The 27,879-nt window shown below is 44.1% G+C and overlaps 2 protein-coding genes across 2 annotated transcripts in view; one reads left to right on the forward strand and one right to left on the reverse strand.

Annotated features, from left to right (window-relative positions):
- SRRD (SRR1 domain containing) overlaps positions 1-5,701 on the forward strand; it is a 25,769-nt gene extending 20,068 nt beyond the window's left edge. The window contains exon 7 of the mRNA XM_004479080.5: positions 245-5,701. Within this exon, the coding sequence (XP_004479137.2) occupies positions 245-466 (222 nt within the window). The 3' untranslated portion in view covers positions 467-5,701. The remainder of the gene's footprint in view (positions 1-244) is intronic.
- On the reverse strand, positions 778-26,336 carry TFIP11 (tuftelin interacting protein 11). The gene is made up of 13 exons (XM_004479079.5): positions 26,243-26,336; positions 24,521-24,738; positions 11,696-11,849; positions 11,271-11,427; positions 10,074-10,201; positions 8,466-8,618; positions 6,929-7,456; positions 6,697-6,803; positions 5,840-6,008; positions 4,756-4,999; positions 3,950-4,092; positions 2,400-2,565; positions 778-1,182 (listed from the first exon to the last, which is right to left on the reverse strand). Exons 2-13 carry the CDS (start codon positions 24,727-24,729, stop codon positions 827-829), a joined length of 2,514 nt encoding a protein of 837 aa, XP_004479136.2. The 5' UTR covers positions 24,730-24,738; positions 26,243-26,336; the 3' UTR covers positions 778-826.
- Between the last annotated feature and the right edge of the window lie 1,543 nt (positions 26,337-27,879).

Raw genomic sequence — 27,879 nt, forward strand, 5'->3', positions numbered from 1 at the left:
TTCATTAAACTGATGTATCTGTGTTCCAGAAAACTATGACACTGTAATGCACCTCCTAAGTGGTTCCTGATTTTTCCTTATGTTCAGTATCACTGTCCAGTATAACCACTGTCCTTGGGCCTCCGATCCATTGCACAGAAATATTTAAATCAGAATATTCTAATAAAAGCTTTAAAAAGGAGAACAGAATGGATGGAGGATTACTGCTGTTTTTTACATTTTTTGTTTGAATTTTTCTGCTTAGATTTTAAAAGGACTGGAGGAGCTGGAGTTTCCTCAGACGTCACAGTACATGGACATATTTAATGATACCTCCATCCACTGGTTCCCTGTACAAAAGCTGACACAACTCTCCAAGGATACGTGGGTGTTTCGGGAAGAACCATATTATCAGGATGTCGAGGACCTTGAAATCATCAGGAACAAGACAGAGGATCCTTCAGCTACTGACTTGACCTCATCATAACATATCTAATGTACCTTGGTGTTGGCTGAGGTAGGAGACTCTGCCACCAGAGACTACCGGGAAAGTTGCCAGGGAGGGACTGCAGAGAGCACCTTTCTTTCCCAGGGGGCCAAATTTCATAGGTAAGAATGGAAAATATTTCAACTTGGCCACTGGGTTTAGAGGACGATGCATGTATATAATAAGGACTTGGTGTAAAGACTTACGCACTTTTCCTGGAAATCAAGTAGCATAATCATGTTGTATATTCTTCCTTGGTCACCTTGCCTGATACAGAGTAAATCCTGAATAGAGAAGTTACTCTTCAAAGGGTCATTTACAATATTTATTCTTAAGTGTTTTTGGAATGTCCCAGGGCAGTTACTTGGCCATGTCGATTAGGCTCTGCAGGGAGGTGGGCACCCAGGTTTTCTCCCCTTGGACGAACACCACTCCCCGGTCGATGTAGATGACAATGCGGCCAAAGGTGTAGAGCTGCTTCCCTTCGTGCCGCTTCCCAATGACGGGCATGAAGACGATGTTGTGTTCTTCGGCCTTGGTCTGAATGAGGTCCTTAAAGTTCATGGGCACTGAGCTGGCAGCCACACCAATGCCCCTCTGGGCCATGTTCTCAGCCTCCCGCCGCTCCTGCATGGCCTCGTACTGGAAGTCCTTCCTCCGCTCAGTGTGGGTAAGGTAGGCAATGTTCTCCCGCGCCCCAGGCTGCATGTAGGCACCTGAGGGAGAGAGCGGGGGAGTGAGGAGAGCGGCCATCTCTCTAAAATCTACTGGTGACTCACCGGTGGGCAGCTGCTTCTGACTACTAAAACAGATGTGCTCAACACCGCTGGGCGAAGTTTAGATGAGCTAGAATGAGCAACCAGAAGGATTGTTAAATGTTCAATATAAGTATCTACAAGGACTTTGGTCCTTCCAGATCTGTAAACCTTGACAATCATTAGTTACTGTCCTGTGACTATCTTGTTGGGTAGTTTTTAACTCCTCACTGCCTCTTAGTACCTTGAAAAATATATGGCCAATGCTTGGAGGAGTTTAAAATGTATTTGGGGAGCCAAAATATGCATGTTGCATAGATAATACAGAACCAAAACACTGAGTGCAAACTGAGGGGTACAGACAAAAGACAGGTCTGGAGTGGCAGTTTCCAGAGGATGCAAAAATGGAGGCAGGCCTTGAAGAACTTTGGTAAGCAGAGAAGCATACTTACCTCGTTAAACAGAGCATATAAATACAACATCTAGGCACTGAATACTTTGGTGTTCATGTACTAGACTAAGTAGAAAGACTGAGAATTAAGGATTCCAATGCCAACTGCCACCCCTTAGCTATATGACCTTGAACAAACCACTTGGCCTCACTGAGCCAATCTGTGAAATAGGGTTTTTCACTAGGTGGCCTAGTTTTGTGTCATTTGCTGTGAATCAGCTAATTAGCACCATTGCCTTCACATATCAGCACACAGATTTGGCAGGAATAGGCTCCCAAATACAGGCTGAATGGCTTACCTAGAACCTAGTAGCTTTAGGAAGAGGTACATAAATGCAGTGAACTAGCTACTAGGTGAGTCTGTCCACCCAGGCCCCACACTGGGAGCTGGGAGCTTGTGCAGCATCCCCAACACTGATCTAACAGATGCACACATGACCCCTACAGACCCGAATGCTCCAGCGTCACGAAGGTGGGCTGCGAGCCAGACCACCCGTGGAATCCAGGCTTAATCAGTCCACCTTCAGGGACAAATGCCCCTCCCAATGACAGTATACCTGGACAGTAGGTGCTAGCTAACCACTCAGCCAAGAGTCAGTGCTGTGAAAGAGGGTGAAGTATGGTTTAAACAGCCTACAGGTATCTGAAAACTGACTTCATACGATTTTTGTGTTCAGAGACATAGAACTCAGTGCCAGGACATCCAAAAACTGGACTCCCTACTCACCAACATTGGAGGACACAGCCCTGTTCATTATATCAAGTGCTTCATTAAATTTGTCCTTGATGGATGGATGTGCCAGCACTTGGTCTGAGAACATGGATTTCCAACCCAGGTACCACTTAGTGATCTCCTCATAATTTGGGCTGTTACTGAGCCAAGAGCACAGCACCTGCAGAGAAGAAGAAACATATCCTCAGAACTTCTGGGGCTCTGAAGGCCAGGGGAGCACTGCATAGCATCCAGGGAAGAACGGGATGAAGAAACTTTAGGTAAAAAACTAATTCTGTGGTGTCCGCTGGTGCCCATCATCTCCACTCTCAAGACGAGCCGCCTCAGGTCCGGACCCTGGCTGCTGCAGATGGACAGGGATGTGGAAGCCCCCTCCCCATGAACAGGAGGGCACAGCTTTTCATCAGAGAATCTAGAGCACTGGGTCCCGGCTCTGAGTCACTGTTTTGCCCGCCCTGGACAGAGGCCATTACAGCCACTGTTTCAACACCGCCTCCTCAGAGCTGCAGGGGACAGTACTGGGCAGGTCAGGAAGCGTGCCTTCAGGGAGCTGACAACAAAGATTTTTGGGTCTTTCCTGGCCCTGTTTTGGCTGGGAAAGTCCTCTCTGGGGTGACCTGCCTCTGTGTTGACCTCCAAGCAAACACAATTAGAGGCAAGGAAAGGAGAGTTTAAAAAAATACCAAAAAAAGTTACAGAGCCAAAGCAAAAACAGAAACAGATCAAGACTCCTGGAGAAGGAATGGAGGAAAGGAAGCTTTCTCCTGGGGGTGAAATAATTACACAATCAGAATTATGCTAGAATGTACCACATCCCCAGACAAGAATCAGGTGAAGAGCTGAATAAATCTGATCAGTTAAAGCAAGTGTCAAAAGAAGACCCTGAGCACAAAGAGAAATGATAAACCCCAAGGCAGGAGAGAATAACTGACCATCAGAGTAAATCCACCAATATATTCAGATGCCTAGACATCAGCAAAACATTACAAGTCATGCTAAGTAACAAGAAGATATGGACCAAAAGAAGAGACACAGAATTTGAAACAAGTAATCAAAGATATTCAAGCAAATCTTCTAAATCAATTCAAGGAGATGAAGAAAACATGGCTGAAGAGATCATGGATATTATCTGAGTGAGCATAAAGAAGAATCTGAGGGAAGCAGATATGGCTCAGGTAGTTGGGTGCCCACCTACCACACGGTGGGGGGAGGGGAGTCCCAGGTTTGGTTCCTGTGCCTCCTAAAAAGAAGATAAGCACACAGAGAACAGACAAGTGGTGGGGGGAATAAATAAAAATTTTTTTTAATTTTGTATGAAAAGAAATAGAATTTATGGAATGAAAGGCACAGCATTAGAAATGGAAAATACTCTAAAGGCATATAACAGCAGATATGAACACACAAGAAGACGGGATATTTGAAATCATATAAGTAAACGACTATCATCTGATAGTTACCTAAGGCTTGAGCACCTGCAGTCAGACCCTGGCAGAATATTAAGTGAATTCCCCCGCGACCCCCCAGGTAAACAAACCAGAGCATACCTGAAGCCACTTGGGGAAGAAGTGCTTCTCAAGGAGCCCCACCAGGCTGGAGACGGAAATCATACCCTCCCAGTCGATCACCCAATAAAACGCATCCATGTGCTGCTGGTGGGGGTTAATGACTAACTCGCCAAGACACATTCCTGGAAGAGAAACCCAGGCTCAGCTCTACTCCAGCAAGGCCGCAGAAGTGAAGAGAGCACGTCATCACCAGACTACAGCAGTTGTTGTTCTGCTTTTAAAGGTCAATTTTAAGCTCCTGCAAAAGCTATTTCTTAAAATCCCATTTTTTCTCCAACCCAGAAATAACTCCTTCCTTAAAAGAAAATCTGTATTTGGAATAAAGTGCCACAAAATTTTAAATTCTGAGAACACCAGTGTGATGGATATCCTGTTACCAGAAGCCAAAACCAGAGCAGAAGAGAAAACCACAAGGCGTACTGAGACTGTGGTCGTCAGGTCTCTGACAAGCTTTGTCTCTGGAGGCGTTTTAGTCACTGTATAAGAAAACAGCAGTCAGAGCCCTGGTTACATTCACGTTCAATCTAAGTGACGAGGCAGCACCTTTTATATGTTGAGAAATACTGTGCACTCAGCTTTTTCATAGATCCCAAAAGTCTATATCAAAGGATACACATACATGCACACTTTCTCTTTTAGGAAGTACCAGGGATTAAACCTGGGGCCTTGTACGTGGCAAGGAGGCATTCAACCACTTGAACCATCTGTTCCCCTCAAAGGCTCTATTTTAAGAAGCAAAACATTGCAGCAGCCACAGTATCCAAATGCTGGGCTTGGAACCTTACCCAGCTTGGGCACTATGTTCTTAACCATGAATGCTTCCCAGGAGCCAGGGGTGAAGACTTCTTTCCAGGGCTGGAGGATGAGCTTGGCAGAGGAGTCGCTGGGGTGCCACTTCTGCAGGGCGCTGGACAGTTTGCTGCGGATGGGCGAGTACAGTGGCTCCAGCCGCGACCGCATGAGGGGAAGCCATGGGTGGATCCAAGAGTGGATGGGGACGGTATCAGTCAGGGGGTTCCAGTTTTCCACCTGGGGAAAGAGAGCCCACATAGCCCGTACGGCAGCCACATCATAAATACTTCTGGGTAGCTGATCAAGCATCATCCTCCCGGCGCTTCATTCCACAGGAGAAAACATTAGATACAAAGAGACAAGGCACTTTGTAGGGATTTTACACCATACTTTTTCCAAAATAGAAACTAACCCACATATATACCCAGGCAATTGTATAAAATCTCAGTAATGGCACAATTCTAACTTGATTAAAGAAATCAAGAAAATGAATGACCTGTTAAGACCTTTTACGGGGAGGGGAGGAAGTGCTGGAAAAAAGGCTGGAATTAAAACATTATAGGGAAACGGACTTTGGCCCAGTGGTTAGGGCGTCCGTCTACCATATGGGAGGTCCGCGGTTCAAACCCCGGGCCTCCTTGACCCATGTGGAGCTGGCCATGCGCAGTGCTGATGCGCGCAAGGAGTGCCCTGCCACGCAGGGGTGTCCCCCGCGTGGGGGAGCCCCATGCGCAAGGAGTGCGCCCGTGAGGAAAGCCGCCCAGCGTGAAAAGAAAGTGCAGCCTGCCCAGGAATGGCGCCGCCCACACTTCCCCGTACCGCTGACGACAACAGAAGCGGAGAAAGAAACAAGACGCAGCAAATAGACACCAAGAACAGACAACCGGGGGAGGGGGGGAAATTAAATAAATAAATAAATCTTTAAAAAAAAAAAAAAAACACATTATATATAAGGCAATAGCAGTGCTGACAAATTCAGTAGTTCCAGGCATGTGCCCCTGGGGATAAGGAACAGAAGCGCTGAACAAGTCCCCATGGTTACTCATGGCAGCTGTTCCCCACAGCTCTAGGTCCTACCTCCTTCTGCAGCTTGGGGAAGATGAGTTGGTCCAGTATGTTATCCAAGATCCACACAGGTATAATGTGTACCCAGCTATCCAAAAAGTCTACCATCGGGTCACAGTTTCTTGGTTGCCACTGGGTGACAATATTTCGCACGAAAGGCATCCAGACTTCCCATATCAGCCTGAGGAGGAGGACAGGGAGAAGGCTGGTTAATGGACTGATGAGTAAGAAGTACAAAGGAGCAGCTTGCAACTCTAATCAGAGACACCACTGGGCAGTCCTTATCCTGGCCAGACCTGAGGCTGCCTCTTCCCCTGCTCTCCTGGCCACTGTCTACCTCAGGGCCCTTGGTGTCCTCAGTGGTACCTGCCTAGGGGGACGGCTTCAGGGCTACTTGCTCATAGCCCCAGTACAAAGGCCTCCCTTCCATGCCGCCTCAGCATCAAGTGCTTTCCCCACTTGGGGCCCTCACACAGATTCTTCTTGGACCCTGGATCAAGGTATAGGTGATGCCTCTCACCCTTCAGGTAACAACGGAAACATCACCTCCTCTGAGACCTCTGTCTCACACCCACTCCCCAAATAGGTGCAAGCCCTTGTTGTTCTTCATCGCTTTACCCAGTTTGCATCCTGCATTTATTTATTCACTTCCTGATTACCACTGCCTTTTCTGCTGTACTCTTGACAGGGGGCTGTCTGCTTTACCCCCAGGGCAAGTCCAGAATCTAGCAGACTGACTTTCAACAGACACATCACAAGTATAGGTGAAAAGAATGAAAGATGCAGCAGCGCCAGTGCCAGGCCTTCCAGCTCCCCCAGCCATTAGCAATCTTTCCCCATTCCCAAGGCCCCCCACCCTGCAGTGGTACCTGTGAAACGCATCTGCAGAGAGGTCCTGCCCACCGTGGGACAAGAGCTGGTCATTCTCCAGGAGGCTTTTCCACTTGGAGATGATTTCAGTGCCGTACGTGCAGTCCTGAGGACAAATGCACAGCAGCTGGGTGGGTGCTGGGTTAACCAGTGCTCCCTGCCCTCTGGACAATCTCACCGAGCAAAGGCCCCAAACAAGAGGCCAAGAGACTGATTTTCCAAACAACTCACTTTGAGGGGATCCCACTCCTTGAAATGCTCCTTCATGAGTGGATAGACGATGGCCACAGCGAGGTCCACACGGTCGGACATCCTGTACTCCTCATAGTACTTGTCCTGGAGGGTTTCGAAGACGCGGGCGCACTCGGCCAGGGTGAGGGGGTTGCTGCAGTTGGGCTGCATCCGCCGCTCACACTCCTCCACCATCTCCAGGACTTTGCTGAGGTTGGAGATGACCCGCTCCTCGTGGTCCAGGACCTCGGACATCTTCTCCAGCTCATGGGAGAGATTGACCACCATGTCCCGCTCGTACTGCAGCTGCCGGTCATTTTGGATGATCTCCTGCTCTGTTAGGTCGATAAGCAGCTGCAGGTTGTGCTCCAGCTCCGGCAGTGCAAAACCCGGGGCCTTAGCCTCTTTGCCAGGCAGTGGCGGCTGTTGTGACTGCAGCGGCAGCCCGTCATCGGGGATGTTGTGCTTGTGGCTGATCTGGCTGTAGCTATAGTAGACCTTCTGCTCCCGTCCTGTCATATCTATGACCTTGGAGAATGTGACAGAGGGACTCAGGTTAACACTCACCACTGCTGCCCTATTTCACAGGGGGAGGCATGATGCTAGTGGAAATGTGTAAAATCCATGCTCTTCAGCAGAACTGGAGAATGACACTATTTCTCCAAGTGGGATCCTTGTGTGTTAGATTAAGAGATTCAGGGACAAAACAATCAGATGCAATAAGCAGTTCTAGATTGGACTCCATTTGGACAAACCCAAGATAGAAGACGTTTTTAGAGAAACTGAGGAAATTTAAATATGGACTGTACTTCTGAAACAGAATTATGTCATCACTTTAAATAAAAGTATTATCCATAAACTACTTGCATTAGAATCACCTTGTGAAAAGTTAAATGCAGAGTCCCTGTTCCCAGGATAGATCTACTGACTCGGAATCTCTGCGTGGGCCCTGGGCATCTGCATTTCTTACGAGGTCCCCAGATAACTGTGATGCACACTGATATCTAAGAGCCACCACTTCACATTCTAGAATCATCATATAAATCCTACACAGAACTGTAAGAGGAAGTGGCCATCATTGTTCTTTGGCTATTTAGAAGAGTGAGAGTAAACTTAACATGCTATATGCATGTAAGAGGCTGTCATGCACTGCCAGTCAGAAAGAGCTGGTACCACCCTCCCAGAACACAATCTGGCCATAAGGGTTAAGAACCTTGAAGACTTTTGTATCCTTTAACCTGGTGACTGTACTTCTTTGAATCTATCCTAAAGAAACCTCCCAAACAAAAACGAAGCTTTACATAAAAACTAGCCTGCCAAAAAAATGAATCAAACTACACCACACCAGAAGGAAGGTAAAGGAGTCAAATGCAAGCACAGCTACTCCCCACAATTACACACTCATTTAAAAAAAAAATAAAAGCTTAGCTAGAAGGCCCAAAGGGCCTTAGGAAATGCTCAGCACTTCACTCTAGGGTGTGGGATTACTTTTTCCAAAGCTCCCTCCTGGACCATGTGTAACCAAGAGCCCCCATACCTTGACCTGAGAAAGCTCCTTCTGGGGAGTGGTGAGCTTCTTGCTAATCCTGCCCTTGGCCTTCAACTCTTCCACTGTCTTATAAGAATATTTGGGCTTCTTCTTGCTTCCACTGGGGTCTTTCCTCCACTGGCTCAGCTCCTTCTGAAACTCCTGAAAGAGAGGGAAGCCATCAGCCAAAGGAAGGACCGTCCACAGCAGGAGGCCAAGGCTAATAACAGACCTTCACCACTCCTGTGCCAGGGGTATGCCTCCAGACGCTAAAACCATCGAACGATACATCTTACCCCTCACCCCTCTAACAAACGCTGAGGCTCAGAAGGCACCACACCAGGGAGAGAAGCCAAAGGGTGAAAGTGGCATTTACTGAGCCTCTATCAAGCAGGTACAAGACTAGTTTTATATTAGCCTCAGGTAAAACTTAGATATAACACAAAGGAATTTTCTCACTATACAAAACATTGGTTCTAATTAAAAATACAGGTAAATATAACACAAAGGAATTTTTAATATACAAAACATTGGTTCTAATTTAAAATGAAGATAAATAGGCAAGCCCCTGAGTCTTAAGGGAAAGGTCTCTTTTATACAGATATTTTGTGCAAGAGCATCTAAAGCAAAGGAGGACACTGTTAAGCCTGACAGCAATAGGCTTGGTCCCAAGGAAGTAGGTTTCGTCATTGTTGTTTTTCTTACACAGGTGTAAAACTTGGGAAAAGTGTATTTCTGGGTATTCTGGGAAAAACAAAACCAGGCACTACAGAGCCCATATTCACAGCAATTACCAAGGCCTGGGTGTGGACCGTCCCTTTGGATGAGCCACACCCTCACCTCTCTGCTGCAGTCCCCACCACTCCCTGCTGTCTAACACTGGGCTCATGTAACTCACTTCTACTAAGTGTCTGGCACCTGCTGGCTTCTAAGTCTGAGGACCCCTGACTCAAAGAGTAATCAATTCTACATTATCAAATGTCTCCTTTCTCATTAAGATGAGAGAGTAAGTGACTAGAATAAGAACATGTATCTTTGCAGCATCCAGCCTTTCTTAATATATGCAATGGGGAAAATGATATTTCAGTTTACAGAGCTGTCCCATTCTGTTGCTGGAGCAAAGTGACAGGCAGCTGCCAGTAGACGGCTCCCTGCTGCGCTTTGGATGAAATCCCTGCTTCGTGTGCTACCCTGGCCACAACGGCCTCCCCTTCACGGTCTCTAAACGTCAAGCTCACAGCTCCTCAGTCCGGTGTCCTCTGACCCCCGACTCTCCCTGTGGCCAGCTCCTTCTCTTCTGCCAGGTTTTACATCAAATGTTTCCTTCCCTAAGAGGTCGTTCATGACCACAATAACTAAAAGTAGGTCACCTCCTGCCACAACCTTACTCCTGCCTTGGACTTCTCAGCACGCGCTGCAGTTCCTAACCACACTGTATTTCCTTGTGCACTGGCTGTCTCCAAGCCCATTCACACGGCACACCAGCTGCAGCACTGTAGCTGGGGGACAGCAGGAGTGCAGTAAGCATTTGAAGACCGCCAGCATGAATGAACCAACGGACAGCTATCTGAACTGGCACAGAACATCGCCTGCCCATGTCCTCCAACTCCGGGTTACCTCTTCGGCTTCCTCTTCTGAGTCGACCACAGGGAAGTCTTGCAGGGACTGAGTGGTTCGCTCTGAGCCATAAGCACCCACGGCTCCTTTTCCCTTCCTCTGTTTGGCTTCAATTGGGTTAATTATACCTGGCAAATTTCACCAAAAAGAAAAGAGAAAGACTTCACGTCACAGCAATTCATCCATCTGTGAAAGCATACTTCCTTGCTCCCTGCACAAAATAACACACTATCCATAAAGAAGCCTCTTCTCTACCCATAAACACTCATGTCCTCTCATGTGATGAGAAACTTCTGAACATTTACACTACCCCAAAACAATCCTGTTGTCAGGAGGTTATTTCCTAAATACAGATTTCCATTTCCATAGGCAGGAGGAAAATGGAGTAATTCATTTATAACTGGTAACTCTGGCATACTAAATTCTACACTTCACCCATTTGGAAGCCTCTTCTAATATGGAAAGTACAGTCTTTATGGTACATTGATTCAGCTCAAAGTGTTCTGAATAAGGTGCTATGATTTAACGCGAGACTCCTACTTTACTCTGTAGTACACATTTCTTGTTTAACTTATTTTATAACAATGATTAGGCCTTTGAAATATAGAAAAGTTTACAAATAAGACCACAGAAATTCAATGAAGATCCCCTCCCATCCTCTAATTTCTACCCCTCCTTTCCACTGAGTAATGTTGAAATCTTAAATGAGGACTGTCTCCTCATTTTCATTCAAGGTCACCATTCTATCTCAGGTTCATGTATTTTTCATATAGTCAGAGCTTCCACATAGAAGCTGAAATTAACTTTAAAAGTTGTTTAGGGACTGGGATTTGAATTATACAGAATACTACTGATTATACCCAGCTCGTGATCACTCATGGGAAAAGCTCAAGGAGAGAGGGGAAAGAGAAAAAAAAAATTCTTGCAAGCAAAATCCAGCTGCTTGGCTTGAGTGGCTTCGGCAGGCAGCTTGTTTTAGACCCTAACTCTTTCCTCCTGCACTGAAATGAGTATTTTATTGAACTTGATTTTTATAAAGGTTACGAGTGTCTTGGGCTGGCAGAGCAAGCTGCAGAAGTTAAAAGTACTTCTAAAAGGGAAAGAGCAGAGAAAGAGTAAACTATTCCTCAGACTACTCTTCTTTGTTCCTCTTACTTGCCTGCCTCATACAAAAGGACAAGGGCAACGATGTGATACCTTGTGCATTCTTCCCAAGGCCCTTTCCAGGGACGTAGCCCATCTTCTGAAGAAGCTTCTGTCCAATTCCCTTCGTGTGTCTTTCCCAACTGCCAAAGTCCATGAAAGACTTGGTTCCCCCGGCAAAACCTTTCTGGCTGGGTTTAAAATTGCCACCCTGAAAAGAAGAAAAAACACAGCTTAGTTGGGGGAAAAAACCCCAAAAACCTAAGAGCACTTCGTGATGGGAATACAATCCAGCAGGCCCAGAGCATTCTGTATCATATGAGCCTCACGTATGTGAAAGAAGAAAACCAACTGCACTGCTCAACTCAAGAGAGATCCCCAGCCTGAGGTTCCAGCTGACCGTCACCCCTGCTAGGAGGTGCTTCGGGGGATGACTTTTGAAGCATACTAAGGTCACAATCCTGTAACAAAAACTGTACCGTTTTTAACTTCTTGGGACCAAAATCCTTAGGAAAGTCATCCTGCTTAACAGGTTTCTCCTCATCTTCAGAATCTTCCAAGTCTGCCTCCTCTGCCGCCCCCTTCTTGAGTCCCGCACTGATGAAGTTGACTGGTGCAGAATAATCTCGGGCGCTGTAGGCACAGAAACAAAGCCCCATGGTCCATAAAGAATGCTTCTTTTTGTTTCTAGAACATGTTGTTATATTATCCATCCCTCTTCTAATTTATCATCTATCCTTCACTTATTATAAAATTTTATTATTGGTGACCTCCAGGAAGGTAGCATCAGAATAGGTTAGGCAGGAGTCAGCACTCTCACAAAAACGTGGTAAGAGCAAAATGCTGTCTGAGGCCCTGCTTTGGGGGTCAGCAGACCAGGACAGCGCTGCACATTGTTCAGGAGGGCAAGGAACAGAAGTGAAGAAGCTGAAACAAACCTATCCCCTACACTCAAGGCCAACAGCCTGGATAAAACCTGTGGCTCAGCATCCAACTGGGAGGTAAATGGACAGCTCCCTCCTTGTGAAGAGGAGTGTGTGGCAGAGGGTGGACAGTGGTTTCTCTTCAATGAATTTAGCCAGTAGAGCATGCTTTGAATCTCAGCTCTAGCCAGACCAGAATTACAGGCAAATAGAAGTTGAAAGAGACACTTCCGTGTTAAGACTTGCAAAACAGCTCCATCTGCTGGCAGGCCGGAAAACTGCAAAGAGAAAAAACACTTGGAGTCTCTGTTCCAAGACTGCTGGGGATCAGATCTATACCCCATTTCTGGGGGCCCTATTTTGATAACTTAAGCTAGGCAATGTTAAAGACTTAGAATAAGTTGAATTGCAAACCAAAGAAGAGCTGTGAAACAAAACCACAAGGCAAGTGGCCCTCCAAGTGAATTCACTAACATAATCAGATTCCTAGACATCAACAAAAAATTACAAGCCATACTAAGAAACAAGAGATGGTCCAGTCAAAAGAACAAACCAAAAATCCTGATGAGACACAACATTTAAAGACAACTGATCACTGATAATACACAAATCTCCTAGATCGATTCAAGGAGTTAAAGGAAAATATGACTAAAGAGATAAAGGATATTAAGAAAACATTGGGTGAGCATAAAGAACAATTTGAAAGTCTGCAAAGAAAAGTAACAGTTTATGGGTATGAAAGACATAATGGAGGAGATCAAAAATACATTAGAGGGAAGTGGACTTGGCCCAGTGGATAGGGCATCCGTCTACCACATGGGAGGTCCGCGGTTCAAACCCCGGGCCTCCTTGACCCGTGTGGAGCTGGCCCATGCGCAGTGCTAATGCGCGCAAGGAGTGCCCTGCCACGCAGGGGTGTCCCCTGCGTAGGGGAGCCCCACACGCAAGGAGTGCACCCCGTAAGGAGAGCCGCCCAGCGCAAAAGAAAGTGCAGCCTGCCCAAGGATGGTGCCGCACACATGGAGAGTTGACGGAGCAAGATGATGCAACAAAAAGAAACAAAGATTCCTGTGCTGCTGACAACAACAGAAGCGGACAAAAACAAGAACACACAGCAAATGGACACAGAGAACAGACAAAGGGGCCGGGGGGGGGGGGGGAAGGGGAGAGAAATAAATAAAATAAATCTTTAAAAAAAAATACATTAGAAAAAAATTTTTTTTAAATACATTAGAGGTGAATAGGTATAGCTCAGTGGTTGAGGGCCAGGTTCCAATGTACGAGGTCTCAGGTACAATCCCCAGCCCTAGTACATCTGAAAATATATATATATATATATTAGAGGCATGTAATAGCAGATTTGAAACAGCAAAAGAACTAAGTGAAATCAAGAACAGAACATCCAAACTTAAAAAGACAGGAGAGGGAAGCGAGCATGGCTCAACTGATAGAGCATCCACCTACCATACAGAGGGTCCAGGGTTCGATACCCAGGGCCTCCTGACCCGTGTGTAAGCTGGCCCATGTGCAGTGCTGCCACATGCAAGGAGTGCCATGCCACGCAGGGGTGCCCATGTGCAAGGAGTGTGCCCCGCAAGGAAAGTTGCCCTGCATGAAGTGCAGCCCGCCCAGGAGTGGCACCACACACACGGAGAGCTGAAGCAGCAAGATGATGTAACAAAAAAGAGATGTAGTTTCCCACTGCTGCCTGACAATGCAAGTGGACACTGGGGGGGAAGGGGAGAGAAATAAATAAAATAAATCTAAAAAAAAAAAAGACAGGAGACACAGAAAAAAGAATCAAAAAGCTGTAAAGAGTCTCAGGGAATTGACTAACAAGCAATGCATAAACATATGTATTAGCAGTGTCCCAGAGGGAGAACAGAACAGAAAGGGACAGAAAGAATATGTGAGGAAATAATGACTGACAACTTCCCAACCCTTATGAAAGACATCAATATCCAAGAAGGACAATGCACCCCAAACAGAATAAATCCAAAGAGACCTAATCTGAGACACCTACTATTTAGAATGATGGATACCAGAGAAAAAGAGATGATTCTAAAAGCATCAAGGGAGAAGCAAAACATCACATACCAGGGAAGTTCAATAAGACTAAGTGCTGATTTCTCATCAGGAACCATGGAGGCAAGAAGAAAGTGGTATGATAAACTGAAAGAGAAAAACTGCCAACCAAGAGTTCTATATCTGGCAAAATTGTCCTTCAAAAATGAGGGTGAGTTTAAAGTCTTCACAAACAAAACTGAGAAAGTATGTTAACAAGAGACTGGATTCAAAAAGATACTAAAAGGAATGTTACAACTTGAAAGCAAAAGACAAGGGCGAGAAACCTGGAGAAGACTGTAGAAACAAAAATTAATAGTAAGGGTAACTTACAGGGGAAAACACAGACAATAGTAAGATATGACAGTGCAAAGCCAAAGGATAAAATGGACAAAGTAATGCCTTTATAGTATTTCTGTAAATTCCACTGGATATTAATAGATTGAACTCCCCAATCAAAGCACATAGACAGAATAAAAATATATGAGCTGACTGATGTAGAAGATGGTGTCAGGGTAGCTCAAGCAGGATGCACCTCTCTTGCAAAATAGAGGAGAAGGCACAGACGTCATCCAAGGGAGCTGCTCTGGGGATCCCTGCAGACCAAGAGACTGCTGCACACATCAGGAAGGACTAAGGATGGAGAGGCCAAAGGGAAATCTATGAGCTGATACCCCCGAGGCTGGGAATGCTGCCCATCTCCCATCTGCCTTGGTAAAATCTGCAGCTGAGTGGCCAATGGAGAGGAGGAAGGACAGATTCCTCCATAGGAAGAGGGGACGTGCAGCAGAGGGCTGAATGTGGTTTCCTCTACAGCAAATCTAACTAACATAACTTGCTGGTTCAGAAGAGCTGGTGGAAACTGAAGAATTCATCTCCATGGAAGGGTTTGCCAATGGGTGCAATTTTCTGGGCAGCCAGGAAAGTGAAGGAAAACAGGCTAGTCTCTTGCAGTTCTTTCCCAGGCATAGTAGATCTGGTCAGGCCCATCTCTGTTAGGACTACTCCCTGTCTCTGTTAGGACTACTTCAACAGGGCAATATTAAAGTTGCAGAAAAAAATAATTAAACTAATAATCAAAGAGTTGTGAAATAAAACCAGTAGGCAAGAGAGAGAAACTGAACAGAGGAAAAAGCACCAACATAAACAGATGGCTAGGTATCAACAAAAGATATAACGACCCATAGGAAGAAACAGGACAATAAGGCCCAGCCAAAGGAACAAACCAGGAATCCAGATGAGACACAGGATTTATGACAATAAATGATGTTCACACACACCTCCTTAATTTAAGGGCATGAAGGAAAATATGACTAAAGAGATAACAGATACTAAGACAGCAGGGAGACTTCTGGGAAGATGGCAGACTAGAAAGACATGGGACTCTCTTTTCTCCCAATAAAATAGCTAGAGGAAAGGTAGAAACTGCCTGGAAAAAACTTCTAGGGTTTAAGACATGAAGGGAAGGATGGATACTGCCCAGAGAAGAGAGGGGCAATGGAAAAGAATCAAGATGGCGCAACTGAGGTAAAAGCCAGAGCTGCAGATACCAGCACCCTCAACCATACCATAGAGACTTTAGAATTCTCAGGCCTCAGGGCTGGAGGCGACGGACAAAGGGGGCCCCAGTGATACGCCTCCCCAGGACAGGCGAGAGAGGGACACGGCTTAAGGCTGACTCAGCTTCAGACCCACAAATTTGGTCTGCTTGCCCCACAAGTCCTTCCAGGCCAGGTGGGGACCATGCCATGGTTTGCCTTGGGAGCTGGCAAGGGACAAAAGAGATTCAAACCTCCCACTCTCCCTCTCCACTGACTGGGACCTTTGCTGAGGACTGAGATGGGAGCGGAATTACTTCCTACCTGGGAAAAGGGAGGGGGCTGCTAGCAAAGACTAGGGAACTGCCTCTGAGAAAGTGTGAATTAAAGGCTCTTAGCCTCCAGGCAGGAACCTCTGTCACATTGATCCAGTCTGTGTTGCAGTGACACACTCAGACCAGGCACTGAACTGAGAGGGCTGCCAAAGAATGCCATCTGCTGGCAGACCAAGGAAGTGCACGTGAGAAAATTAAAAGTAAATAAATGAGGCTTTTCCCAGCCTTTACAACCTCCCTCCCCAAGGCCCTAGGAAGCAGGTCTGCAACCAATTACTGGATCCGGGGCCCAGATTTGAGCAACTAACAGGGACAATCCCAAAGACCCAGAAGTGTTGAAACAAGAATCAAATAGCAGCAGTAACACACAGCCTACCACCACTAAAACCCTATCAGAGAGAGAGAAACTGAGCATCTGAGTAAACTCACCACCCTAATCAGATGCCTAGATATCAGCAAAAAAATTATGAGCCATACCAAGAAAATGGAAGAAATGGCCCAAGAAAAGGAATTTATAAAAGCCCCAGAAAAGATGCAAGATTTGAGACAACTAATCAAATCAATGAGATGCACACAAATTTCCAAAATCAAATTAAGTTGAAAAGGCAATATGGCTAAAGAGACTGGAAGACACTGAGCAAGCATAGAGAAGAATCTGAAAGCCTGAATTTAAAAAGTAACATAGGGAAACAGATGTGGCTAAGCAGTTGGGCTCCCATCTACCATATAAGAGGTCCAGGGTTGATGCCCAGGGCCTCCTGGTGAGGGAAAGCTGGCTCACATGGTGAGCCAGCCCACGCAGAGTGCGGCCCCACACAGAAGTGCCAGCCAATGCAGAGAGCTGGCTCTGCAAGATGACGCAACAAGAGACACAGAGGAGAGAAAATAAGAAGACACAGCAGAACAGGAAGCTGAAGTGGCGCAAGAGAGTGATTACCTCTCTCCCATTCCAGAAGATCCGGGGATCTCTTCCCAGAGCTGCCTAGTGAGAATACAAGCAGACACAGAAGAACACACAATGAATGGACACAGAGAGCAGACAAAGGGGGGCAGGCAGGGAAGAGGGGATAAATAAATGAATCTTTAAAAAAAAAAGTAACATAACTCATAGGAATGAAAGACATGATAGGTTGATAGGTGAGAGAATAAATACATCAGAACAAAACAAACAAAACCAAAAAAGAACAAAAAATACATTAGAGGCATATAACAGGAGACTTGAAATGATAAAAAAAAAAAAAAAGGATAAGTGATGCAGAAGACATAACATCTGAAACTGAAGAAAGAAAAGAAGAGAGAGAGAAAAGAATGGAAAAAATAGACAGCAGGACCTCAGGGAGTTCAACGACAGCATGAAGCACACCGACATATGTGTTAGGAGTTCCAAAAGAGAGGGGAAAAGGGGCAAAAAAGGTTATCTGAGGAAATAATAGCTGAAAGTTTCCCAACTCTCATGAAAGAAATGTGTCCAAGTAGTGCATCATATGCCAATCAGAATAAATGAAAACAGACGTACTCAAAGACACATCATACTCAGAATGTCAAGCGCCAAAGATTTAAAAAATTCTGAAAGCAGCAAGGAAGAAGCAAACCATCACATACAAGGGACGCCTAGTAAAACTCAGTGCAGATTTCTCATCAGAAATCATGAATAAGACAGTGATATGATATGATTAGGATACTGAACGAGAAAAATCGCCAGCCAAGAATTTTTTATTCAGCAAAACTGTCCTTTAAATATGAAGGTGAGTTTAAAATATTCAAAAACAGAAACTAAGAGAATTTGCAAAAATGAATTCACCTTTGCAGGAAATATTAAAGGAAGCCTTATATTCTGAAAGAAAAAGACAGGAGACAGAGGTTTGGAGGAGAGTATAGAAGAAAGAATAGTAGAAAGAGTAACCAAAAGAGTAAAAAGACAGATGAAAGTAAGATATGACATGAAAACCAAAGAATAAAATGGTGGAAGTAAATAATGCATTTACATAATATCACTTATACTCCCTAATCAAAAGATATCGGCTGATACAATGGATTAAAAAACCATGAGCCAGGGGATTGGATGTGGCTTAAGCAGTTGAGTGCCTGCCTCCCACATCGGAGGTCCCAGGTTCAGTTCCTGGTGCCTCCTAAAAGAAAAAACAGACAACAAGCAAAGACAATGAGCAAACAGGTGAAGGAGCCACTGCGGGGGAGAACAACAAAAAAACATGAGCCATCCATATGCTGCTTACAAGAGACACACCTTAGACCCAAGGATACAAACTGGCTGAAAGTGAAATGCTGGAGAAAGATACTCCATGCAAACAGTAACCAAAAGAGAGCAAGGGTAGCTATACTAATATCAGATAAAACAGACTTTAAATGCAAAAATGTTGTAAGAGATACAGAAGGCCATTATGGATTAACGAAAGGGACAATCCACCAGTAAGAAGTAATAGTCATAAACATTTATGTACCTAACCAGGGTGCCCCAAAATACATGAGGCAAACTGATAAAAACTGAAGGGAGAAGCAGGTACCTATACAATAATAATTCAAGACTTCAACACACCACTCACATCATTAGATAAAACAACTAGACAGAAGATCAACAAGGAAACAGAAAACTTCAACAATACAATAAAAGTGCTAGGCCTAACAGACATATACAGAATGCTGTACCCAAACTCAGAGGATTATACATTCTTCTCAAGGGCTCATGGGTCTTTCTCCAGGACAGACCATGTTAGGTCACAATGCAGGTCTTAAAAAATATGAAAAGACTGAAATTACACAAAGCACTTTCTCAAATGATAATGGAATGAAACTGGAAATCAATAATAGACAGGAAAAAGGTAAATACACAAACGTGGAGGCTAAATAACATAACTCTTAAACAATCAGTGAGTCAAAGAAGAAATTTTAAGTGAAATCAGTAAATATATTGAAACGAAAGAAAAGAAGAACACAATTTACCAAAACTTATGGGATACAGTGAAGGCAGTCTTGAGAGGGAAATTTATAGCCCTAAACACGTGTATTAAAAAAGAAAGCTAAAATCAAAGATCTAACAAAACAACTGGAGAAACTAGAGAAAGAACAGCAAACCAATCCCAAAGCAAGCAGAAGAAATAATAAAGTTTAGAGCAGAAATAAATGAGATTGAGAACCAAAAAAATAGAGAAAATCAACCAAAAGCTAGTTCTTTTGACAGTGAGAGCAGTGGTACGAATTGCCATCTGCATACACCGATGTTCATAGTGGCGTTATTCACAATTGTCAACAGTTGGAAGCAACAAAGGTGTCCATCCATGGATAAACATGAACATCAACATTCAAGAAGGGTAACAGAACCCAAATAAAATATATCATAATGTTATGAAGCTGGAAATCAATAACAGATGGGAAAAGGGAAAATCCACAAATATATGAGGATTAAACAACACACTCTTAAATAATTAGTGGTTCAAAGAAGAAATTGCAAGAGAAATCAGAACACATCTTGTGACAAATGCAAGCTAGAACACAACACATAAAAATCTATGGGATACAGCAAAGACACTGCTGAGAGGGAGATTTATAACCTTCAATGCTTACATTAAAAGAAGAAAGAAAGAAAGTCAAAATTGAAGACCTAACTGCATACCTGGAGGAACTAGAAAAAGAACAGTAAACTAATCCCAACGCAAGTAGAAGGAAAGAAATAATAAATATGAGAGCAGAAATAAATTAAATTGAGAAAAACAACAACAAAAATAAAATAAAAACTAACAAGAATCAATGAAACCAGTAGATCAACATCGACAAGCCCTTAGCTAGACTGACAAAGAAGAAAAAAAAGATGCAAATAAATAAAATCAGAAATAAGAAGGGGGACATTACCACCAACTGCACAGAAATAAGAGAGATCATAAGAGGATACTATGAACAAATACATGCCAACAAACTAGAAAACAGAGGAAATGGACAAATTCCTAGAAATACACAAACAACCTATACTGACCCTGATAGAAAAAGAAAACCACAACAAACCAATCACAAGAGATTGAAAAGTTCATCAAAAACTGCCCCAAATGAAAAGCTCTGGACCAGATGACTTCACAAGTGAATTCTACCAAGTATTCAAAGATTTAATACCAATCTTACTTGAAGTCTTCCAAAAAACTGAACAGGAAGGAATGCTACCAACCTCATTCTACAAAGTCAACATCACCCTAGCACCAAAGCCAGACAAAGTTAACACAAGGAAAGGAAATTAGAGACCAATCTTTCTAATGAATATAGATGCATAAATTCTCAACAAAAGTTTTCTTAACATGGTAAAGTCATATATGAAAAACCCACAGTTAACGTTTGTAGTCAATGTTAAAGAAGGAACACCTTCCCTCTGGGATCGGAAACAAGACAAGGATGCCCCACTGTCACCACTTTTATTCAATATGGTGCTAGAAGTTCTAGCGAGAGAAAGCAAGCAAGAAAAAGAAATAAAAGGCACCCGAACAGGAAAGGAAGAAGTAAAACTTTTGCTATTTGCTGATGATATGATCCTATACCTAGAAAATCCTGAAAAATCCACAACAAAGCTACTAGAACCAACAAAGTTCAGCAAAGTGGTGGGAAACAAGATTATTATGGAAAAAAAATAATCCATTTGTAATAGGGACTAAAAGAATCAAGTATCTGGAGATAAACTTAACCATGGGTATAAAGGACCTGTATTCAGAAAACTACAATGCACTGCTGAAACAAACCAAAGACCTGAACAAATGGAAGGACATTCTGTGTTCACGGGTTGGAAGACTAAATATCACAAAGATGTCAATTCTTCCCAAACTGATTTACAGATTCAATGCAATCCTAATATAATTCCAATAGCCTTTTTTACAGAAATGGAAAAGCCAATTATCAAATTTATTTGGAAGGGTAAGGGGCTCCAAATAGCAGAAAATCTTAAAAAAGAAGAATGAAGTTAGAGGACTCTTACTTCCAGACTTTAAATTATATTACCTGGCTACAGTGGTAAAAACATTATGGTACTGGCATAAAGACAGACATAAAGACCAAAGGAACCGAACCTATTGTTCAGAAACAGACCCTGATATCTATGGTTATGTGGTTTTTGACAAAGCTGTCAAACCCATCCAGTCTGTTCAACAAATGGTGCTGGAATAACTGGATATCCATATCCAAAAGAAAGAAAGAGGACCACTATCTTACACCTTATATAAAAATTTACTCAAAATGGACCAAAGATCTAAATATACAAGGTAGAGCCATAAAACTTCTCGAAGAAAACAGAAATACCTTCAAGACCTGGTGGTAGGTGGTGATTTTTTAAACTTTACATCAAAAGCACAAACAACCAAAGAAAAAGTGGACAAATGGGACCTCCTCAAACTTAAAACACTTTGTGTTTCAAAGGACTTTGTCAAGAAGGTGAAAAGGCAGCCTACTCAATGGGAGAAAATCTTTGGAAACCACATATCCAATAAGGGTTTGATTTCCATGCTTTATAAAGAGCTTATACAGCTCAATCATACAAGGGTAAGCAATCCAATTTAAAAGTGGGCAAAAGACTTAAACACTTCTCCAAAGAGGAAATACAAATAGCCAAAAGCACATGAAAAAAATGTTCAATATCACTAGCTTTTAGGGAAATGCAAACCAAAACTACAATGAGATATCATCTCACACATCAAAGAATGGCCATTATTAAAAAAACAGAAAACTGCAAGTGCTGGAGAGGATGTAGAGAAATAGGAACTCTCCTTCACTCGTGGTGGAAATGTAGAATGTAGCAGCCTCTGTGGAAGACGAACTGGTGGTTCCTCAGGAAGCTACATATGTATAACATATATAGAACTGCTGTATGTTACAGCAATCCCTCTACTAGGAATAAATCCAGACGAATTGAAAACAGGGACAAAACAGACATTTCCACACCAATGTTCATAACAGCATTAATCACCATTGCCAAAAGATGGAAACAACCCAAGTGTCCATCAACCAATGAAGACATAAACAAAATGTGGTATAAACATTTGATGGAACACTATGCTATGGTAAAAAGAAATTAAATTGTGACACATATGACAACATGGATGAAACTTGAGGACATTACATGAGTGAAATAAACTAGACGCTAAAGGACAAATAGTGTATGGTCTCACTAATACAAACTAAATACAAAGAATAAACACATGGAGTTAAAATCTAGAGTACTGGTTACTAGGATATAGCATGAGGGCTGAGAAGGGGTACTGATGTTTAATGTATGTAGAAGCTTAACTGCGAATGTGTGGAAATGGACAGAGCTGATTGTAACACACTTTAATAGTGAGTATAACTAACATGGTTGGTTTATAAATGACTGTGGCTGAAAGGAGTAGTCTAGAGATGTAAATGTCCACTGAAAGAAAGCCAAAGAATAATCTAGGGACTGATAACATTGTGAACCTGGTAGTGGATGAGGATTTTGATTAACAGCACAAATACAAAAATGTACTTCTATGAACTACAACAAATGTACATCACTATTATGAGGTGGTAAGAATATGGTGATGCATGGGAAAAGTACAATTAACGTAATTTATGGACTATAGCTGACAGCAATATTGTAATATTCTTGCATCAATGGCAAAGAAGGTACTCTATCAATGCTAATGATTAATAATGGGGGGTATGGGATTTTTTCTTCTGAACTAAGGAAAATGTTCAAAAATTTACTGAGAGGATGACTGCACAACTCGATGATGAAAGTGAGAGCCACTGAGTGTATGATTTGGATGGGTGGTCCAAGGCAGTGGGACTATGTAACACAGTGAACCATGTAGCGGAAGATGGCTGTGGTTAACCATACAAATAGAAGACTGTTCTCTCAAGAACTGTAACAAATGTACAATACTAATACATGGTGTTAATAATAGGGAGGTGTATGGAAAAAGCATACCAAATGTAAGCTTTGGACCATAGTTGGTACTTATATTTTGATGTTCTTTCTTATCTGTGATAAATATCCCATAACAATGCAAGGTGTTGGTGGAGGGGTGATATATGTGAATTCTGTACATTATGCAAGACTGTTCTGTAGGCTCACAACTTCTGTAATTTAAAAAACAAAAAGGTAAAATAAAGCAAATTCACATATTCAAATGTGAATTAAAAAAAAGGAAGAAAGAAGAAAAGACACGACCTCAGTGGAATGGAGCCCCCAGGCCAAAGATGGGGATAAGGGCAAGACCAGGACTTGGCCCAGTGGTTAGGGCGTCCGTCTACCACATGGGAGGTCTGCGGTTCAAACCCCGGGCCTCCTTGACCCTTGTGGAGCTGGCCCATACACAGTGCTGATGTGTACAAGGAGTGCCCTCCCATGCAGGGGTGTCCCCCGTGTAGGGGAGCCCCACACACAAGGAGTGCGCCCCGTAAGAAGAGCCGCCCAGCGTGAAAGAAAGTGCAGCCTGCCCAGGAATGGTGATGCACACACGGAAACACATGGAGAGCTGACACAGCAAAATGACACAACAAAAACAGATTCCCATGCCACTGACAACAACAGAAGTGTACAAAGAAGACACAGCAAATAGACACAGAGAACAGACAACCGGGGGGGGGAGGGGAGAGAAATAAATAAATAAATAAATCTTTAAAAAAAAAAAAAGGGCAAGACCAACCCAAATCAGCTCCACATTCTGGTCAAGTGAGTTTGCAGCCAGCGTACATATGGGCCCCCACTGGGATTCAATGTGCAGCCTCCACCTTCCTGCCACAGCCTCCTCACAGAGCTCCCTCTTCCACATTGGCTCCATGCCCTCTCTGCACACCAATGAAAGGATCTTTTCAAACATCACATCCTCTACCACAGCCTCCAGGTCCCGGCTGACTCATTTGCTTGAGCTTCTCAATGAGCATAGCTCATTTTTTCAGCTATGCTCTCCCTCCCTCCCTCCCTCTACTCCAGCCCTCTCCCCCCAAACCTTCTTTCTGTTCCTCTGGATAAGCTGTCCTCCCAACAAGGGCCTTTGCATACTCTTGCTTCTCCTTCCACCCTAGTATCTTCTACTTTCATACCCATTCAAAGATCTTTCCAGAGAAGCCTTCCCTGACCTCCCAGAACAGATCAAAAACCTCAAAAATGTTCTCCCCTTGAGGTCCTAAATCATAAAACAAACTTCCATATCTTTGTGTGAAGTTGATTAATGTCTCTGTCCACTAGACTCTAGGCTCCAGGAAAGCAGGCCAAGATCTGACACACAGTAAGTGCTCAATAAACAGTGTCTGAATGATTACGTCTCTGAAAGAGTGGTGCCCTCGCTTCAAGAAGAAACCACACCTCCCTAGCTGATATAATAGCTAAAGAAACAAAATCCATGAGAGAGATATACTTGACAGGGTGTCTCTGCACCCCCTCCATCCTTCCACCTTTCCCTAAAGCAAAAGGAAGTCAGTTCCATGCAGGCCAGTACCGTTTGCCTCCAAAGCTGGGCCTCTCCTCATCCGAGTCGCGTTCTGCCCAAATCCCATAGGTGGCCTCTTCCTTGGTCTGCCAGTGGCGCTGCCGGTTGGGGTTGAACTCATTCTGGAGATCCCAGTCAGTGATCTCAAAGTTCTCCCGTTCGTCCTCATCATCATCTATGCGGCCTTCCCCATCTCGATACAAATGGGACAGCGACATGGCCAGCCACTAGAGGAAGGAACAAAAAGGGCACAGTCTGTAGAAACAGCTGGGGGCAGCGGCAGAAAGTTGTGGATCCCTGCTCCTTGCTACCTTCAGTTTCCTTCAGACCCAAAGTCTTTTAAGGTCATTGTTACTATTCATTTAGGCAGATATTTAAAGTGGATCCAACTGTCTATGCAATTCTGAGAAGGTGTTGTATTTCCCTGTCCTGGTCAGTATCATTTAAAAAATCACATGCCCAGATATACAAAAATTGTACAAAAATAACTAAATACGTTCTACTATATGTCACTGCACCAGAAATTGGGTAGACATCTTCCTGGACCCCAAATTTTATTATTACTTTTTTCTGTTATTGAGGAAAGAGTTATATCTGGATGCTTGGCATGGTCCCAGGAGAATGATATTTTGGAATAAGTGTTCTAAAATAAACTTCCTGAAGAGACTCCAAGATTCTTAGAGCTGTGACTCTGTTTTCCTCTTAAAACATGAGCCTCTTCTCATCAATCGGAAGACAGCAGTAATTATAAACACCACCTTAACAGTCAGGCATATGTGGACTGGAACAGAGAACCACCTCTTGGTAGCCGAGTGATGAGATTCAACTGCCTCTTAGATTAGGATTAATTAGAGAATGTCTGTATGGCAGATTCAATGAGATGGTTTTAAAAGCCCTAACCTCACAATAAGAGCTCAAGAACAACAGCTGCTACTTAAGTTCCATGACTATACCATGAGTACCAGAGTACACAGTATGTGAGTATTTGTTGCACACAAAGCGCCAAGCTTGGTGCAGTACATCATAAATTATTCAGTAAGTGATAATGATTGCAATTCTTGTCAACGAGTTATTGCAAGCAGGCTTTGCAGATGGCAGAGTTAAACTCTGGCCAGCTCTGTCACAAAATTTCTTTCTGCTTCTTTGACTCACTGCTCTGGGTGCAGGTGGTTCCAAACTGATCCAGAAGGGTACATGAAGCAAACGTTTTCAGAGGAGGTGGGGAATCCCATATACAAGGGAGAAAATTATACCACCTTGGACAAGGGCATGCTTACAATCACAGAGTAGCTACGAGTTACAAAGCCCTCAGCAGGTGCTAAGTACTTGCCAGGCGATTGGGGTCGGTTAGCCAATGTAAGCATTGAAACACTTTTATCAGACAGGTACTATAACGTTTCCATGCTTCAGAAGGAAAAATGAAACTCAAAGAAGTTAGACAACTGGCCCCGAGGTCCCACAGCTGGCAGGGCCCGGACCCAAGGCTCGGAATGCCCTCTAACCTGCCGCCCCGGGTTCACGGAGGAGGCCCGGGTTCCTGCCTCGGCGCTGGCCCTCACTCACTGGCGACCCCGAGCGGCCCCGCCCCTGCCTGGGCCTCGGCAGCGGCGTCTACGAAACGAATCCCACACGGGCGAGGGCAGGGCCGAAGGCGGCCTTCCCCGAGTCCGCGCCCCATCGCCCGCTGGTGAGAGCTCCCCTCACCCCCTTTCCATTCTCGGCCCCTCTCACCTCTCGTAAAGCTCCAGGGTACCAAACACAGCTTCCCGCTCCGCGCGATCAGAGAGGCGCTTACTCCGGCCGGAACCGGGACGCGTTTAAGCCGGCGCACAGGAAATGACGCCAGCTCGACCGCTGCAAGGCGACCTGTCTGCCATGGCAACAACCGAGCCGAGAGTGGACGCTCTAGGACGGCGGCGCTGAGATGGTGGCGATGAAACGAAGACCTGCAGAGCCCTATGCGGGGCTCCTGGACTGTGCTGACCACCTTGGCCGGAGGTCGTGCCTTGGCCAGCCTCAGAGTCTAAATCTGTAAGGGACCCGAACGGCACTCAGATGGAAATAATAAAGGCCAAGTCGTTGTCTCCTGTATCTTTGGGTCTTTCCGTGTAAGCGCCGTCGTGGACACAGAGCAGTTGCTTTGTAAAGGAGTTTGAGAGAGTGAAGGAATAATGGGAAAGTTCTTAGCGTTCCCAAGTATTCTCTCTTTCATGCAGGTTGATGAATTCATTCATTCGCTCATCTAATACAAATGTTTACTGAGTGCCTATCCTGTGCTAGGCCCAAGGGTAATAGTGGACAAAACTGGCACCTGCCTTCCCAGGGAACCCTTCACCTCTCTGGGACTCTGTGTAGCCATGAGAACACAGAGGCCCTGGAGTTCTGATCTCAGCACTGCCAGTTACCAGCTCTGGACAAGTCATTCCATTTCTCTAAGCTTCAGTTTTCTCTTCTGCAAAATGGCTGAGGAATCAATGAAATAAAGCATGTAAGCAATTAGAATTCTACCTGGCACATAGTAGATGCATAGGAAGTGTTAGCTGTCAATTTTTTATAATATTCTTCTCTCTTCTCTGTGTGATGAAAAGATCCAAGAGGCAATTGTTGGACTGTACAAAGGGCACTGGACTTAGAGTCAAAAGACTTGAGTTCTGTGGTAGATAGAATCATGCTCCCCATAAAAGACATGTTTAAGTCATAACTCCAATCCTGTGGGTGTGAACCCATTTTGTAAATAGGACCCTGAAGATGTTACCAATGTGGACAAACTGACTGAGAGTGGACCTTAATCCAAGATGGCCGAAATCCTTATACACAAAGGAAATTGGACACAGAAGTAAAAACCAACAGAAGGAACACAAGTAGACATATGGCATGTAACTGAAGATTGCTGGAAAGCCACCACCAGAACACTACAGACTGTGGAGACAGCATGGCCTTGCTGACACCTTGATTTTAGACTTCTAACCTCCAATACTGTGAGACAAATTCCTTTTGCTTACTCAACCCGTTGTGTGGTTTACCCCAGGCAAACAGACAAGTTCCAATCACAGGTCTACCATTATATGGTTGTCATGAATTAAATGAGAACCTACATAAAGCCAGTTAAATGTGGGCTTTTTAGGGACGGGGGCTGTGACAACAGTCTCTTTATCTCCAGTGACACAGTGTCGCTGTTCCTGACACATAGTATGAACTCAGAGGAGAACACAGACAGTGATTTTTCAAGGAAGAGGGTCTAGCAGACCAAAAGGTCCACCAGGGAGCAGCATTCAAACAAAGAGACAAGGCAAACTCATTAAGAGTCTGGGTCTGAAAGTGTATATATATTTGTTTCCAGGCCAAAAATATATGTAAGTTTGTCTTCT

This window comes from Dasypus novemcinctus, chromosome 19 (genome assembly GCF_030445035.2).
Source record: "Dasypus novemcinctus isolate mDasNov1 chromosome 19, mDasNov1.1.hap2, whole genome shotgun sequence".
Lineage (NCBI taxonomy): Eukaryota > Metazoa > Chordata > Mammalia > Cingulata > Dasypodidae > Dasypus > Dasypus novemcinctus.